Source organism: Dromaius novaehollandiae, chromosome 16 (assembly GCF_036370855.1).
Source record: "Dromaius novaehollandiae isolate bDroNov1 chromosome 16, bDroNov1.hap1, whole genome shotgun sequence".
In the NCBI taxonomy this organism is placed as follows: domain Eukaryota; kingdom Metazoa; phylum Chordata; class Aves; order Casuariiformes; family Dromaiidae; genus Dromaius; species Dromaius novaehollandiae.
This window is the reverse complement of record NC_088113.1, coordinates 4,297,823-4,312,764: the sequence shown is the minus strand read 5'-3', so window position 1 is coordinate 4,312,764 and position 14,942 is coordinate 4,297,823. Positions and strand designations below refer to the sequence as shown.

At 48.4% G+C, this 14,942-nt stretch overlaps 1 protein-coding gene across 4 annotated transcripts in view; it reads right to left on the bottom strand.

The window, feature by feature from the left end:
• The window catches only part of MMP24 (matrix metallopeptidase 24), a 65,059-nt gene extending 51,534 nt beyond the window's left edge, over positions 1–13,525 (bottom strand). Inside the window, exons 1-3 of one of the 4 annotated variants that reach the window (XM_064521294.1) lie at positions 13,309–13,525; positions 11,673–11,821; positions 2,214–2,330 (exon numbers count right to left, since the gene is read on the bottom strand). In XM_064521294.1, coding sequence (XP_064377364.1) covers positions 2,214–2,330; positions 11,673–11,821; positions 13,309–13,440 — 398 coding nt within the window. In that variant the 5' untranslated portion in view covers positions 13,441–13,525. Of the gene's footprint in view, positions 1–2,213; positions 2,331–8,807; positions 8,929–11,672; positions 11,822–12,812; positions 13,010–13,308 lie in introns of those variants that run through there. The other 3 variants (XM_064521295.1, XM_064521296.1, XM_026100091.2) reach the window with 3 other exon arrangements.
• Positions 13,526–14,942: the final 1,417 nt, after the last annotated feature.

Below are 14,942 nucleotides of genomic sequence, written 5' to 3'. Positions count from 1 at the left end.
GCAGAACCTGAACTACAGTTTACTGTCATGGAACCTGACTGAATGTATTCTTACCTAAACACTAGAGTTCTGAAAAAGAGAAATCATGTCTCTGTCTTCCTATCTTCTTCCTGACACTTCTCCTCCAAAGCCGGGAGACATGAAAGACTGTCCAGAGGAGTGTTACTGGGCAAGTCCATGGTGAACCAGACCTCCAGGTTACTGTGTATTTGCACATTTTAACACCAAAAAAACCCAGCAATAATTTCATAATCTGTCTTCTTACAGATCACAAGACAAAGTAGTTTACCAACTAATCTCTAAACACTGAGTTCTGGCAGTTACATTGTAAAGCCATTGTAGAAACTGCAGTCCCTAAGAGCTACATGAACGAAAACTCCACTGTGTAATCGGTTCCTAACAAAGAAGGGATACCAGCCACGGCTCTACAGAGTTTTGAATCTCAGTATTAGAAGATCATGGATAGACAGAGGTGAATAGAGTCCAAGGAAACGAGATATGACAAACAGCTTCACTTGGACGAATGTCTCTGTCTCATCTCTTTAATCCTCCTGTTGGGCCCACTGTTATCTCCTCCCTTCCTCCTCCCTCTCTTGCCTCTCAGATATCTCACTCCACACTAGAGAAGACAAGTAACAACAAACAGCTTGAAGACAGAAGAAACAGAAGAAATTATTCATGAAGATTAGATATTTTCAAGTGAGCTCAACCTCCCCAAACTCTTACTATGATCCTGAAAATAGGCCTTTGCAAAGGATGCTTAGAGTAAGGAATATATGCCGTTCCTCTGGAAAAGCCCCTCCTTTCACTAAGGAAGCGGTGAAGGGAAATTAGCCTTCTCAGGCTACAGCCCATGCTTACGAAATCCTCCCCTTTAGTCTCTCCTACTCACAATCCCCCCTCTGAGCTCTCTAACTACTGCTTTTTTCTCACGTTCTTCCTTACAGTCACTGACCATTACCTTGTGAGTTTTAGGGGACATCAGAGTCTTCTTTTCCTGTCTTAGCCTTCTAGTCTGGCTTCTGACCCAACATGTCCATTGACACTGATCTTCCTAAGTGTTCCAAATTTGTGCTCCTAGCCAGAGCCAAGAAGCAGAGCTTTGCATGCATTCTCCTTGTCTGCTCTAAGAGACCATGCTCTTCTTGAAATCATACATACTCCTGGGCTTCCTCAGCTCTACTCTCCTTTGGTTATCCTGCCATTCACAGAACTCCTTCAGTGTTCCTTTGAAGAATTCACCTCCTCCCTTCTCATAACTCTCTGCAGAAGTAGCCTCTGATTTTCCTTCTCATCATATCTGTTCCTACACATTCAGTCATCTTCCCCTTGCTGTGGACTCAGACGTCTACCTTTTCATTACAGATTTGTTTCTTTCTGTCCAAGCTTTTCTCACCTCTATATCTCCTCCTCTATGTCTACATACAGAAGTTTTACTCCTCTGCAATCCATCTTCCATCTCCAAAACATTAAAAGACTATTCTTCAGGTTCTTTCAAGTAGAGGGTTTTTTTAATATTTTATTTTGCAGCAATATTCTTAGTGTCATTTCATTTGCATCATTTAACAATTCTCTTTCAAAAGCTAAGAGCTTAAATGACTTGAGCAAAATACGTATCTGGGAAACAATGACCACTAGGTAACACTTCTCATTTTACGTTAGTAGGCCCAGCATATAACCTCAGCAAGCTACACCCAGACTAAAAGCAAGAGTTCTATGACATGAGCAAAAGGAAAGACTCTTTAAAAATAAATATTCAATAAAATGTTGCTACTCAGCAGGTAAACAGTAGTGGCAGAACAACATCAAACATTTAGACAATGCCTTCTGCTTTAAAGTAATATTTGCTAAGAGGACACAAATGACTTAAATGCTGGAGTTCTGCTGTCTGTCAGTGTAGCTTCAGTTCCAAAGATTAGATTATATTGTAATTTAGTTGTCTAAGAAAACAGAAAGGTTCTTCTGGGATTTTTCAGCCAAAGTTACACATCTGATGGCTGGGACTTAGATATTTTTGCTTATCAGTTGCATTCTAATTGAGAATATACTTCTCAGTTATTTCAGTGACCTGAAAAATTTCCCCACTGTACTGTATTACACTTCTTGAAAACGTTCAAGAGAAAATTCACTTTTCACAACTCATTACAGAATCAAAAAAATACAGAATCTTATCTTTTCCAAAGACAAATGGGGGTGTGGGGAGGGGAATATACCTGTAGGTTATATGCTTCTGCCTCCATTTTTGTCCAGTTAGAGCATATCGCTTATTCCTCCGGCTATGGCCTAAGTGGGGATGATCTGGAACTCCACATCGAGGCTTCTTCATCCACCTGGAGGGGAAAAAATGAAAAAGAATGCTCACTAAGAGTTTGGTAAAGAGATTCAAAACAACTAAGGGTGTGACTGCAAAACCTCCTAGACATGACCAACACAGAAACTTAGAAGGGCTTAGTCCTCCCTCTGTGGAGTTAATTCTCTTTGCATAGGACTGGAGACACCCCTTCTGCTGGCAATCCAGACACCTCAGCACACAAAAATGCTTCATTTTTTTCCCCTGAAACACAGATATCAGATAAGGTAGCCCTTGTTCTGTACAATAGCTTAATGATGATAATGCCATAAGAGACCCAGATCCAAGTTGCACCTCTCTGTGCAGTGAGATCAAACTCTCCTATCAACTCCTCATTTGTTTCAGTGCTGCTGTGCTAGTAGGTAAAAAAACCTCCAATTCATTATTAGCTAAACAAGACTGATCAAGAGCAAACAGGACTCTCCCACCTAATTACTACGACTTTCATCTGTAACCACAAGAACAGATCTCTCCAGTCGGTGGGTCACAGTCCTCAAATTCTGCTAGATGCTCCCCTATAGCCTCTGCTCTTTTGGTGTCACTCAGGGAAATAGGAAACTCTTGCCACTATGTCCAAGTTGAACTGGGCGAGCAAAGGATGCTCTTCCTTGCAGAGGTATCCATGCACTATTATCACACATAGTCACGCCCCCTTCCCTACTTCCTTTTCTTCCAGGCTTAACAAACCTTCTTCTTTCTTGTACCAGCTTGACAAAGGGGAACAAACTGCGACTCAGAACACTATCCTGCTTGCTGGTTAGGGCAGGCTCCAGAAAAGGTGGCAGATATGGTTTATGTAGCAACTACTTTTTCTGTCACTGTACGTGACGGGGGAAAAGAGACAGGGAAAGAGAAAAGGAGCTACAGGCAGTGGTCTCCAGAGGTGCCTGCACAGCGATTTTCTGTCACAGACACATTTGCTCGTATTTAGCACTGCAGCCCAGGACAAGAGCCCAGAGCCCAGGAATACTGCAAGTAATCACTGGCCACAGCTTCCCCAAGCACACAGACACTACCCTCAGCCTCCTACTTGTGCTACAGCTGGAGACATTGCCACTGGCATTCCTCAGGTGATTTATGGATTTGCTCATCAGCTACACTGATGACAAAGGCAAGTGTCTTACTGTGACATGACACCTTGATCATGCATTACAGAATACGGTACGCAGGAGCACACTGCAGCCTGGTTACACTTGAGAAGAGCATCATAGCCAATACTGGCGGATTCGTCATGCAGGGCACCAAATTCTCTCCCCTACTCTCAGTACGGCTTCCACTTCCTACCTGCCCTGTGGCAACTCTTGCCCTGCAAACACAGACTGTGCTTTATCAGCTGCAGCCAGTCAATATCAGTGAGTCCACATATGCTCACTCACTTGAGCCTAGACAACGTACATCTTATCTACCGAAACACCAGCCCCGCTTGTTCAAAAGGAGAGTCTCTTCTCATGACCAGTAGGTGGTTTACAAGGTGAAACTAGACAGGATAAAAGGGACAACACCAGGGCTCAGAGTGGACAACCATTCTGTGCTCTCTACCGGCTGACCTCATGGAGCCAGAGTCCTCCTGGGGTAGTTTGGATGAGGCCAGTAAGTAAATGGCAGAGGAACAGAAGACTTGTTCCTAGACAGATACCTTCCCTCACACAGCCTCAGAACATTAATTCACAGTATATGTACATGTTTCCAGTTCAGGAAGCAAAAGGGTTTGCCTAGACTCCGTCAACTTCCCACATTTAAAAATTGCTGGTGCTTACAAGTTTCAGGACAGTCATCTGCCATCTCCCTCCTGCCAGAAAAGGACGCCTTTCTAGCCCATTCAAATAAGAACATGTCCATATGGCAGTTATTTCCAAGCATGGTCCTGCAAAATAATTTTGCTGGACTCCAAGAAAATGGGGTCTGTCATAACTCCCAGATTCAAGAGAGACATCTTTGAAGATCCTCATATACGAAAGCCTCCTCACAGCAAAAGAAGGCGCAGTGATGAGTGCTATCTCCCACCTCTAGTAACACAGACCTCCCAAGCTGCCATGGGTCTGGGTCCCACTGGCCTCATGCTTCACTTTTGCTATGCCATGTTCCCCATTTCTTTTGAACCTCCTACCTCACAAGAAACTACCCCAACATTCAACATGACAAGCAGCTGTTAGCCCTACTTTTATTTCAGTACTCCTTCCCTGTCATGTCTTTCTAAATGTTTCCAGTTTTAATAAACATTTTTATTATCTGTGTACACTGTTTTGTTTGCCCAGTCCTTGAACTCCTTGAATCTGATCTTCCCCGAGTAGCTACAGAGGCTCTCTGTGATGGCTTTGCACATTTGGTGAGCTCTAGATTTTCAAGCCATTGTCCCCTGTGACACCTCTGCTTCACTCTGCAGGGGCTATCAGTCTTGAATGGTCCTACCTAGTCACTGGGCCTCTCTCCTTCTCACAGAAGGTCTCCTTTGCCTTCCTCAAGAGCTTCTCCCTCTTTATACTCAAGCAGTGGCTAAGCATGAAGGTCACGTAGCTGAAAACACAGGATGTTCTCAAAATGACATCACTTCTCTTGGGGAAAGCGGCAGGGTGCCCCCAGTTTCTGGTGACAACAACATTGCAATCTGAGAACATCAAAGACACATTTCATCATGTAGGGTCCTTGTAATGACTTGGCTGCAGCACTTCCTTGGTAGGAATCCGGAGCCAGATAAGCTAGAATACAGATGCAGTTTCCAAAAGGGAGAAAAAACAGCAAAAAGGAAAAGAGAAATCTTATAGTTAGAGCTTTTAATTTGGGGAGTGAGCAGGGAAGCGAATGACAGCTGAGCCAGGCCAAGCACAGTATCTTTCGTGGCCTCTCTTTACTCCCTTGGTTCACAGTGAGGGGTGCACAAAAGGGCGCAGAGGCCCCCACTGGGGTCAGGCTTGCCAATGCTCTTCAGACTGATGTGGATGCTGAGGCTAGGGAGGGCAGACACTCCCTGGGCAGACTTCAGGAATTTAATACAGATGTCTAACAAAGCTGAGCCAACATAAAAGACAAAGACGTTGATGTTGCCAGGAAGCCTGCAGACATTCAGGCAGGTCCCATCCAAAGCCTGAAAGAATAACCAGAAAAGCCATCCATAGCCTGAAAAAACAGCCTGAAAACAGTATGCGCATCACACACTGGTTTGGGTCTTAAAGAGCAAGAGGGAGCATATGAAGTATTCGATGCACTCTCCAGGGCCATCTTAAAACTCTGCTGAAAGCCTGGAGGGCCCTGGCTGGCTAACCTCATTTGATGGGCTGACCATGCACTCCCAGATCTAGTGGTCATGACCTTAGTGGCAGCTCACATAGGTGCTGAGGCCATACATACCTACCAGGGGGCAGGAACATGTTTTATATGTTTTAATACAAGTCTGGCCCAGGGGAGGCTGAAATGGTACCACACAATGTGGGCAACAGAACAAGAACAGTCCACACTTGCTTCAGCGAGGTGCAACAAATTGGACTGCGGAGAAAGCTCTAGATCTGTAGCATTGGGACTTTCTCTCCCATGCCTGCTCCTTCAGCCTCTGCAATGAAGTGAAGCAAAAGTAGATGTAAAGGAGAATATAATACTGTACCTCTGGGTCTTTCAGACGTTTGGGTATAGTTACCTACTAGACACAGAGGGATCAGTCTCTCTAAAGGATCTTGTGCTCAGTCGTTCCCGGGATTTCATTACTTAAGGATCAGAACTAATGGGAGCTGTTATACAGCTTGTATTTTACCTGACAAGAGTCCCTAGCTGTGTACATGAAGTACTGATCTTCATTTCTATTACATTACACTTATCAGTATGGGATTTCCTCTGTTGTTTGATCCTGTAGTCCTTGCGGCATTCATTCGCACTGACCTGAGCAACCTGGAATCCTCAGAAAACTCTGCCATCGTCTTATTCATCCCCTTTCCAGATTATTTACACTGAGCAGCACAAATGCAAATGCAAGCAAAGACTCCCAGGGGATGCCACTAATGACCTCCTTCACTGTGAAAACTGACCATTTCACTTCTACCCTCTGTTTCTTATTATTTAAACCAATATTTTAACTGCTTAATGCCTGTGCTTGGATTCTGCCATAGCTGCTTCATTTTAAAAGCCTTTGGTAGGCGGCTTTGTTGAATGCTTTTTGGAAATCGAAACAGTCTATAGCTATCAGATCTTTCTTGCCTACGCACCTGCTGGCACCTTCCAAGAAAACCAACATGTCTGAGGTTTGCTTTTACAAAAGCCATATTGACTTAACCTCAATACACTGTATTTATCCAAATTGTGTTCCTTAGTATTGTTTCTACTATTTTGTCTAGCAGAAATGTTAAGCTTACTGTAGTCTGCAGTCTCCTAGATATTTCCTGAGTAGTTCCTGAATTTAAAAATTCCAGTCATATGGTACTGAGTTTTCAGGATAAGCTTACACAAACTGTAGTTTGAATTATGTCTTCATCTCTTCAGTTCAATAAAAATGCCAGTGAACAATACTCTCAGCCCAGCCACTTTTTCCCCTCTTTATTTTGCCTCTGTGTTCCACTACCTTTCCGATGGATGCCTCAATTTGAGACAGATCGTAGAAGGAGTTTCCTGTAAGAAAAGACTCTAGTGCAGAGCTCCCCAGGAGCTTCTACAATTACATTAATTTACTTTTTCAACTATGGCCTTATGTTCTCTAAAGCACTTATTTCACACTTTAATTGCCCAAATCAAGGAAAATTTTTGGTTGTCTTTTCCATAAGGGTACACTGCAGACTCATGCCCATCTTCTTGTCCACTAGGATGTCCAAAACCTCTTCTGCAATATTCGTTTTAGGCCTCCCTAGCCTGTCCCGATGTATGCGGGTTATTCCCTCCCAGGGCTTTGCATTTGTCTTTGTTGAACTTCATGAGGTCCCCATTACCCATTTTTCCAGCCTGTACAAGATCCCCCTGAACAGCGGACCTACTATGCACCTTATGAAGTGCTCCTCCACCGATTTGGTGTCATCTATGAACTTGTTGAAGGTTCATTCCATATCCTCATCTATGCTGTTAATGAGGACGTTAAATAGTATTAGCTCAGGTACTGACCCCTGAAAATTGATACCAGAAACTTTTGAAATTTTGAATGGCTTTCCACTACCCTTTAAGCCCAAGGCTCCAGCCACTTTTCTATCTTCCTTTCCAACCACAGAACCAATCAGAACATTATACTTAAACCTCGTTCTGGTAAGTAGATCTTCACAGAGTTATGAAAGAAACCAGACCCTTCTGAAGAAAAGAAAATATTTCAAAATACATAGAACTAAGACTCAAGAAGCAGAAATAAACTGCAGTGGGAGAATGAGAGAGTGGTCAGAAGTCGGAAGAGGAGAGATGAACAATCAATAGGAAGAAAAACAATTCACCAGGAGTTCAGTCAAGGAGTGGAACGGGGGCAGAGAGGCTGCAGGATCTCTGTCCTTGGAAGTTTTCAAGACCCGACTGGACAAAGCCCAGAGCAATGTGGTCCGAATTCTGTGCTGAGCCTGGTTTGAGTAGGAGGTTGGCCAGATGACCTCCCAAGGTCCTCTCCAACCTGAAAGGTTTTATGATTCTGTCCTAATCGCACCATGTTAGTGAAAGCTCTTTTATCATATCTTTAATATTATTCTCTAGAAGAGAAAAAAGTAAGAAGGGAATGTTACAATACAGACATGGATGCGTAAGACAAGTCACCAGGATTTTACAGGACAGTACTAGCAACCCACTAGTAATAAATTGCCAAGTCCCTCACAGCTCAATATCTGTTCTATGGACAAACACTTCATGCATCTTTCCAACAGTTGTGCTATGCCTCACAGGGGCCTTGTTTGCACAAAATCAACCTTCAGCCAACAATTAGCTCCAAGCTATCTAAGCCTGTTTCAACTGCACAGAGACCTGACGAACTGTGAATTCCCTCAAGGGTAACCACATTCCCTGTCATTGCCCCAGCTCCATGGCAACATAAATACACCAAGCTGGACACAGGGCTGTTCCAGAGGCAAGCTGCAGTACCGGTACTCTGGGGCTTAGGGGCTTCCTGAGCCAAAGGCTCCCAGGGATCAGTGTTTTCATAGCTACTAATGGACTTACCCTACACACCTTTGCCTAATGCCTGCTTCATCCCCCATTACACTTCTGCCTGTCTGAAACCCAATATTCTATCACCATGAGCTCCACAGTTCTACTACATATTGTCTAAAACCAACTTTATTACCTGGACACAGCTAGGGAACACCCAGTTTGTCAATCCCTTGTGCTAATGTCAAGCTGAGACTGTTTTACGTGCTCACTTTTTATTGGGATCACTTCCCCAATACAACTAACTTCCCAGCCCTATGGGCCCAAGGAAAACCCAAAGGGCCAGGATACAAGTCCAGCCATCTCTTCGCCTTTTCTCATGCCACTTTATCCCAGAATAATCATGCAGCTGTAGCTTGGGACCATTTACCTTCTTTAGCTGAACTTTTTGCCAGACACTCGCTAGTGAGTCCTTTCCTTAACGCTTTCTTTGCTGCAGGGGTTTTATAAATACACGTCCCATCTGAAACAGCAAAGAGAAATACTTAAAGCAAGGCTCAGGTGTTGAAAGATTCTTAGTAAAGGGAGGCACCAATACAATTGGACACTCAAAAGGTCTGCTTGGTCCTTTTTAGATACAGACTACAGCAGTCCTCCAACTTCTTGGCATGCCCAGAAATATGTCATTTCCAACAGCACTGCCGTCCAGCTCTTGCCCACGTAGAGCTCTTTTCCACGGCTGAGGCACCAACTAAATAACAAAATTACAGCCGTGCCTTGCAACCCGAGGGGAGGAACCTATACAGCAGGCTGCAAGACACAACCAAAGACACACCAGTCAGTCCTAACACAAGTAAGATTATTTCTTGGTTCTCTCCATGACCATGTGTTTGAGTATGATAAACACAATATTCACCGCTTTTGCGAAGCACTAGTGTGTCTTCTCTCCCTGTACGCTTCCATCACTATATCGCTGCTTAACTCCTGAGCAAAATTACCAGTCAACTCACTGACTTCAGGCACACAAAGTTTGCTGAGATGCTGTTGATTCCAAGGTAGCAGAAAGTTGTTTCGACTTACCCCTACGTAGTTTACAGGAAAGCACATAAACCCCCACCTTCCTTTCAGGTGCCAGTACAGCAACAGCAATGCTGCTGTTCTTTCCCATTTGCCACTCACATTGGCAGTCCTTGCACAGGAGCTTCCACACAGTTGGATACCATTCTTAAAGGAAAGACCAAGCTCAGGGTTTGGGCCTGTGTGGGGAAGGAGGAGCCAAAAAGCTTTAGGCTTTCATGAAAACTGTCAGGAAAAGAAAAAGGCACAATTTTGGTCTAACAAAGAACCCATAGAAAATAATTTTTGCACTCTAACAGTTTATAAGAAAATTTCAAAGGGCTAGAGCTTAGGACACAGACAGAAGTGACGGAAAGCTTAATCACTACAATCTCCAAAGTTGTAACACGGACTGCAGTAACAGTCCTAAGCTCAACAAATACCTGAGCAAACTCAAGAGCCCTCAGAGCCAGTCTGGCTCAACCTGCTCTCCTCTGGCTCTGCTTCACTGTGAGGTGACGGAGGTTGTGGAGTCTCCGTCCTAGGAGATATTCAAAAGCCATCTGGATATGGTCCTGGGCAACCTGCTCTTGGTGACCCTGCTTGAGCAGGGGGGCTGGACTAGATGATCTCCAAAGGTCCCTTTGCACCTCAACCATGCTGTGATATGTAAAGCTAGAACAACATTGCCTGTGTAACAGATACTAACTTCAGTGTACTGGGTCAGAACTGAAGCCTACAAGCAGGCCTGCAAAGCAGCACAGCTGTGCTGGCTGGCTGCACCTGCTTATGTGCTCCTCCAGGCACTAGAAGGCTTGCAAAAGAGCCTGCGCACAGGTGTGTGTGGGGTTACTGCCAGTGCTTCTGTGCTTAAGCGAAGGAGCGTTCCAAAGCTGTGTTATCAATGGAGAACAGATCTCAGTTTGAAAATGCCAGCTTTTAGAAGCATTTCATTTTCAACACATTTGAAAAGCAAACAAATTCGTTTTCTGTATCCCTCAACGGAGAACAAGTGGCTTCTCATGTGAGCTGAGTGAGGGAATGTCACGTTTGTTGGAGAGGCACCCCCAGTCCAGGATGATCCCCCACTGATCAATACACTGCTTGGTTTGGTTTCTCCCTCTTCTTCTATGTCTAGAAGGCATACAACCAAACACCTTTGATCTTCCTGTTACTGGCTTACTTTGTGGCCCCTTCCTTTGTCCCACTGTGTCCCTTTTACCAGCAGTGTGTGTAGTGACAAGAAAGAACAACAATCATGCAGAATACACGTCAGAAGGGTCTTCTAATAGAGTAAGAAAGGGTCAAGGGAAAAGTCCCAGACAGTGCTTGAGTGAGTTCGGTTATTCCGGTTTTCTTTTTTGCTCACAAGATGCCTCCCCATCCCAAGAAGCATTCCTAAGACCTTATCTGGATTGTGCTTTAGGCAGCGGATGCTCCCTGCTAATCCAGAACATCAGGAGACAGATTCAGCTGACACACCATGTCCAGCAATCAAACAACAAGAAGCAAGTCAGCTAGCGGCAACAAACGCCACCTCAACACTGCACTTTCCAGTACCCACTGAACAAGCAGTCCGAAGGCAACAGCCTCCCAGGAACAAAGGTTCTCCAGCCTAGGTGCTCCACGCCTGCGGTTCAGCAGTATCAAAAGACTGCTCCACATCACAAGGAACAAATAATTCACGGTCAACATACAACAGATGGCATCTAATGTCCAACAAATGGCAAGTATTTGACACCTAGAGTAGCCTTGGTTACCCTCAGCAGGGGACCACCACACCTCACAAGGAAGAAGGGTGTTCACTTACTACTCTAGTTCTCCACAGAAAGCATCTATGCAGAGCCACAGCTCCAATTACTTAAGAAAGACTTCTTTCTTGAGAAGTCATTTCTGGAGCCAGGATTTCACCTAAATGCAGGGAGAGATGGGAATAAATACAACCCTTGATTCATGCTTCACACGTGTACCAGGAAGGGGGATCTACACACAAAGAACTGCCTTTAACAAGAGCTTCTCATAACACTTGCAAACAGTACTCCTGACAATAAGAAAAAGCTGGATTTTTCCCACGTATTTTGGTTAGGGGCACCCTTTCACAGTCTTCAAGACTTCTGTGACTGGCTGAGTTAGTCACATCAAGCACTTCTGAGGGTTTCTGCCATCAGCAATAAGAACCCAGGTCATATTACAAGGTATCTAGAAAGAAAAAGACAAAAATAGCCTACGTTAATCTTACTCAATAGTTGTTGGATCCAAAATTCCTGTTACTGGGATCCCGTAAAACTGCTGCATAGCGGCAACTGCAGACTGCATAGCTTTGCCTGACTGCAAGGCAGGCATTTGGCTGTCAGATGGAAGCAAATAGCCGTAAGTTTTCAACCAACCCTGAAAAACAAAGAAACAGAGCATAAGAAGCTGCACAGTCAGTTGTAAAGTCTACATTTCTTTCCAAGCAAAACAAGATGGGACTATGCAGCTAAAGAAATTCAACACCCTCTCTTTTCTCGTTCCGTTTGCTAATACCATCTGGCAGCTGGCAAGGGATAAAGACCCAGGTTCATAGCACCTGTCTGGACAGGACTGTCCAGGCTGACTGGTTACAAATTGCCGCAATGCCCACTGAATAACTGAGGTGGATGTAAGTCTTGGGTACAAAGCAAGCTTATAAAACGCTGGATAAGCTGTCTTGTATGCAAACTGAGCCGCTCACTTTTTCCCAAGACCTCCTCTCCACCGTCACCTGGCCAACACGAGATTTCTCCATCCCTACAGCAGCACGGCCACAAAACCCCACTGACTACGTACTGCTGCCTCTGTACCGCCATGCCAAGGAAAGAGCTTCCCAGGCCTGGCCAAAGCCAGCAAACACTGCAGGACTAGTATGCCCAGCCGCTGTGCCGTACTCCACAGACAGAGCTCTGCTGTTTAAAACACAAGCCTCCTGTTCAATACTTCTTGCTTAGACTGGCTGGGGGCACTAGATCCACAGAGGTCCGGTATGGAGATGGGCCCGCAAAGGAGGAAGTCCTTGCTTCAAAAGGATGAGAAAGAAAGTACAACACAGGATCAGAGTTGTGGATGCCAAAGACAGTTACATAGGTTCAAAAAGTAAACACAGAAATTCATGCCGGGGGACGGGGAGGGAAGACGTGCCAGGCATCACCAAAGGCTCAAGAAGAACCAAGCTGCAAAACCGCTGGGAGACTGGGCATTTTGGACTGTTGCCTCAGCATCTGATGTCAGCCTCTGCCAAACACAGGATGCCAGCACAGATGGGCCACAAGAAGTCTGAGCAAAAGCAGCTGACCTGGTTAAGCAGCAGTGGAAGAGCAAGCTAACCAGAGCAGCTCTGACAAGTGTTACCACCACACAGCACCTTTCCTCCAGGATGGGGATCAAACACAAGAGGCAAGACGGTCTTCCAAAGCCAGTTCCCAGCTTGGACCCAGGGAAAGAGGTGAAGGCACGGGCAGAGGGGCTGGGACACAACCGACACCGCCGAGCTGAGACCCGTGCAGCAGCAGAAAGCTAAACCGGGACCTCGACCAGGAGAAGCAGGAGGTTCTCAGGCAGCAGCACGACAGGAGCCTGAAGGAGATGCCGGGGAGACTGCTGGCGGAGCAGCAGGGCCCAGGCCCAGCGGCACGGCTGACGGCAGGCGCAGGGTGGCCGAGGCACCGCTGCCAGAGCAGCCGGAGCCTCCTCGCCTCCCCTCGGCCCAGCGTCCGCGCCAGGAGCCCCGGCCCGGCCCCGCTCCCGCTCCGGGACTCCCCCCGCCCCGCTCCCGCCTGGGGCACAACCGGGCCCCGCGCCGCCCCCGGCCCCGCGCGGCCGGCGGAGCCGCGCTCCGAGCCCCGCGCGCCGGGACCCACCCGGCCGGTGCTGGTGTCGCTGTCGGTGTCGGCGGCGGCGGCGCGGAGCAGGGCGCATAGCAGCGCCAGCAGGGAGCCCGCCGCGGCCAGGCCCCGGCCCCGGCCCCGGCCCCGGCCCCGCCTCAGCGCCATGGCAGCGCGCGGGGCTGCGGCCCGGCGGCGCGGGCTGCGGCGGCGCGGCCAGGCCGGAAGCGGGGGGCGGTCGCGGCGCCGCCTCTTCCTCCTCGGGGGCGGCCGCGGCGCTCGGCCGGCGGCGGGGTGGGGGCTGCGGGGCGCCTGCCGCGCGGCGCCTGCCGGGCCGGACTGCCGCGGAGGGTGGCAGGGCCACGGCGGGACGCGGCGGAGGCCTGAGTGCTGTGGGGCCCCGTTGCTCGGGTTCCGCCGCGTGCGCCTCGGGCTCCGCGGACGGGGGAGCTCGCGGCGGGCCCGGCCTTTGCACGGCGCCGGAGGGGGCTGCATCGCTTCCCCTCCTCGGGAGGCCCCGCGGGCGGGAGGGGTGGCCAAGGCCGCCCGGCGTCGCCCCTTGCTTTGCCTGCGGCCTTGGAGACCTTCAGCAAACGCGCGCGCACGTAGAAACCCCCGGTGCAGGGGGCCACCTGAGCGCCTTGGTTATACCGGGAGCCCGGGGAGAGGGTAAAAATGGGGCCTGCAGGTCCGTGGGCAGCAGCCCTGCCCCGAAAGCTTCCAAGTATGAAAGCAGCAGGCAGGCATTTTGGAGATGTGTGCCCAGGTGGAGACACGGATTTCTCTGCTACCTCTGAGAGACCGAGGGCCTCGTTTCGCTCCTGCAAAAGTTGAGGGGCAGGGCACAAGAAATGACACGTGCAGCGATGGTTCGAAGGCAGGGGAAGCTGCGGGGGCAGCCCCCTGGCCCAGCAAAGGCCCTAAAGGAGCAGTAGTCGACCTGCACTTTCACACCGGGTTAATTAAAGAACTTTTTTCATGAACTTGTGTGTTTGTGTGTGTGGGGGGGTGACATGCTACAGCACCGGGGATATCTCTAGTTCTATATGTCATTGGCTTTACCTCAGCCTACGAGTTGGCATGAGTCTCCCTTAGCAAGTGAGTCTTAGCACAGTACCCATAGCCAGCCTGGCACAGGGGGCAGCTTGCTGGGCAAGCGAGACCCGTCCAGCAGCCGTCAGCAGGGGATGTGCTCGGGGCTGGAGGAGTCGGCCTTGAGAGCGGGTGCAGCCGTGGCTGGGAAGTGTCAGGCTGCAGTGGGCTGCTGTTGTCCCGCAGAGAGGGTGTCGGGGCAGCGGTGCTGCCAGATGGCGGGTGCTGGGTTCTGCAGCCGGCGGGCGGGCAGGGACTGCACCTTCCCCAAAGCAGCTTCTTCAACCTGCTGTGCTGCGTGCCCGCACAGGGCCAGCCCTTTGCCTGGTGACTCAAGCTGACAGCAGCTCGGCTCGTGTGCGGCTGAGGCGGTGGCGGTGCTCAGCACAGCCTCTGTGCCCTGCCTGCAGAAGCTGGGGGCAAGCTCTTTGCGGAGCCAAGGCAGCTGGAGCTCCCCCTTGACCCCCAGTGCTGCTGCTCCTGCGCCCTTTGCTTTGTGCCAGGGAGACCTCTGGAAGGGAAGGGCTCCAGCTGCCATTTCCACCTGCAGCCTTGCTAGAGACATCCTCCTGGCACAC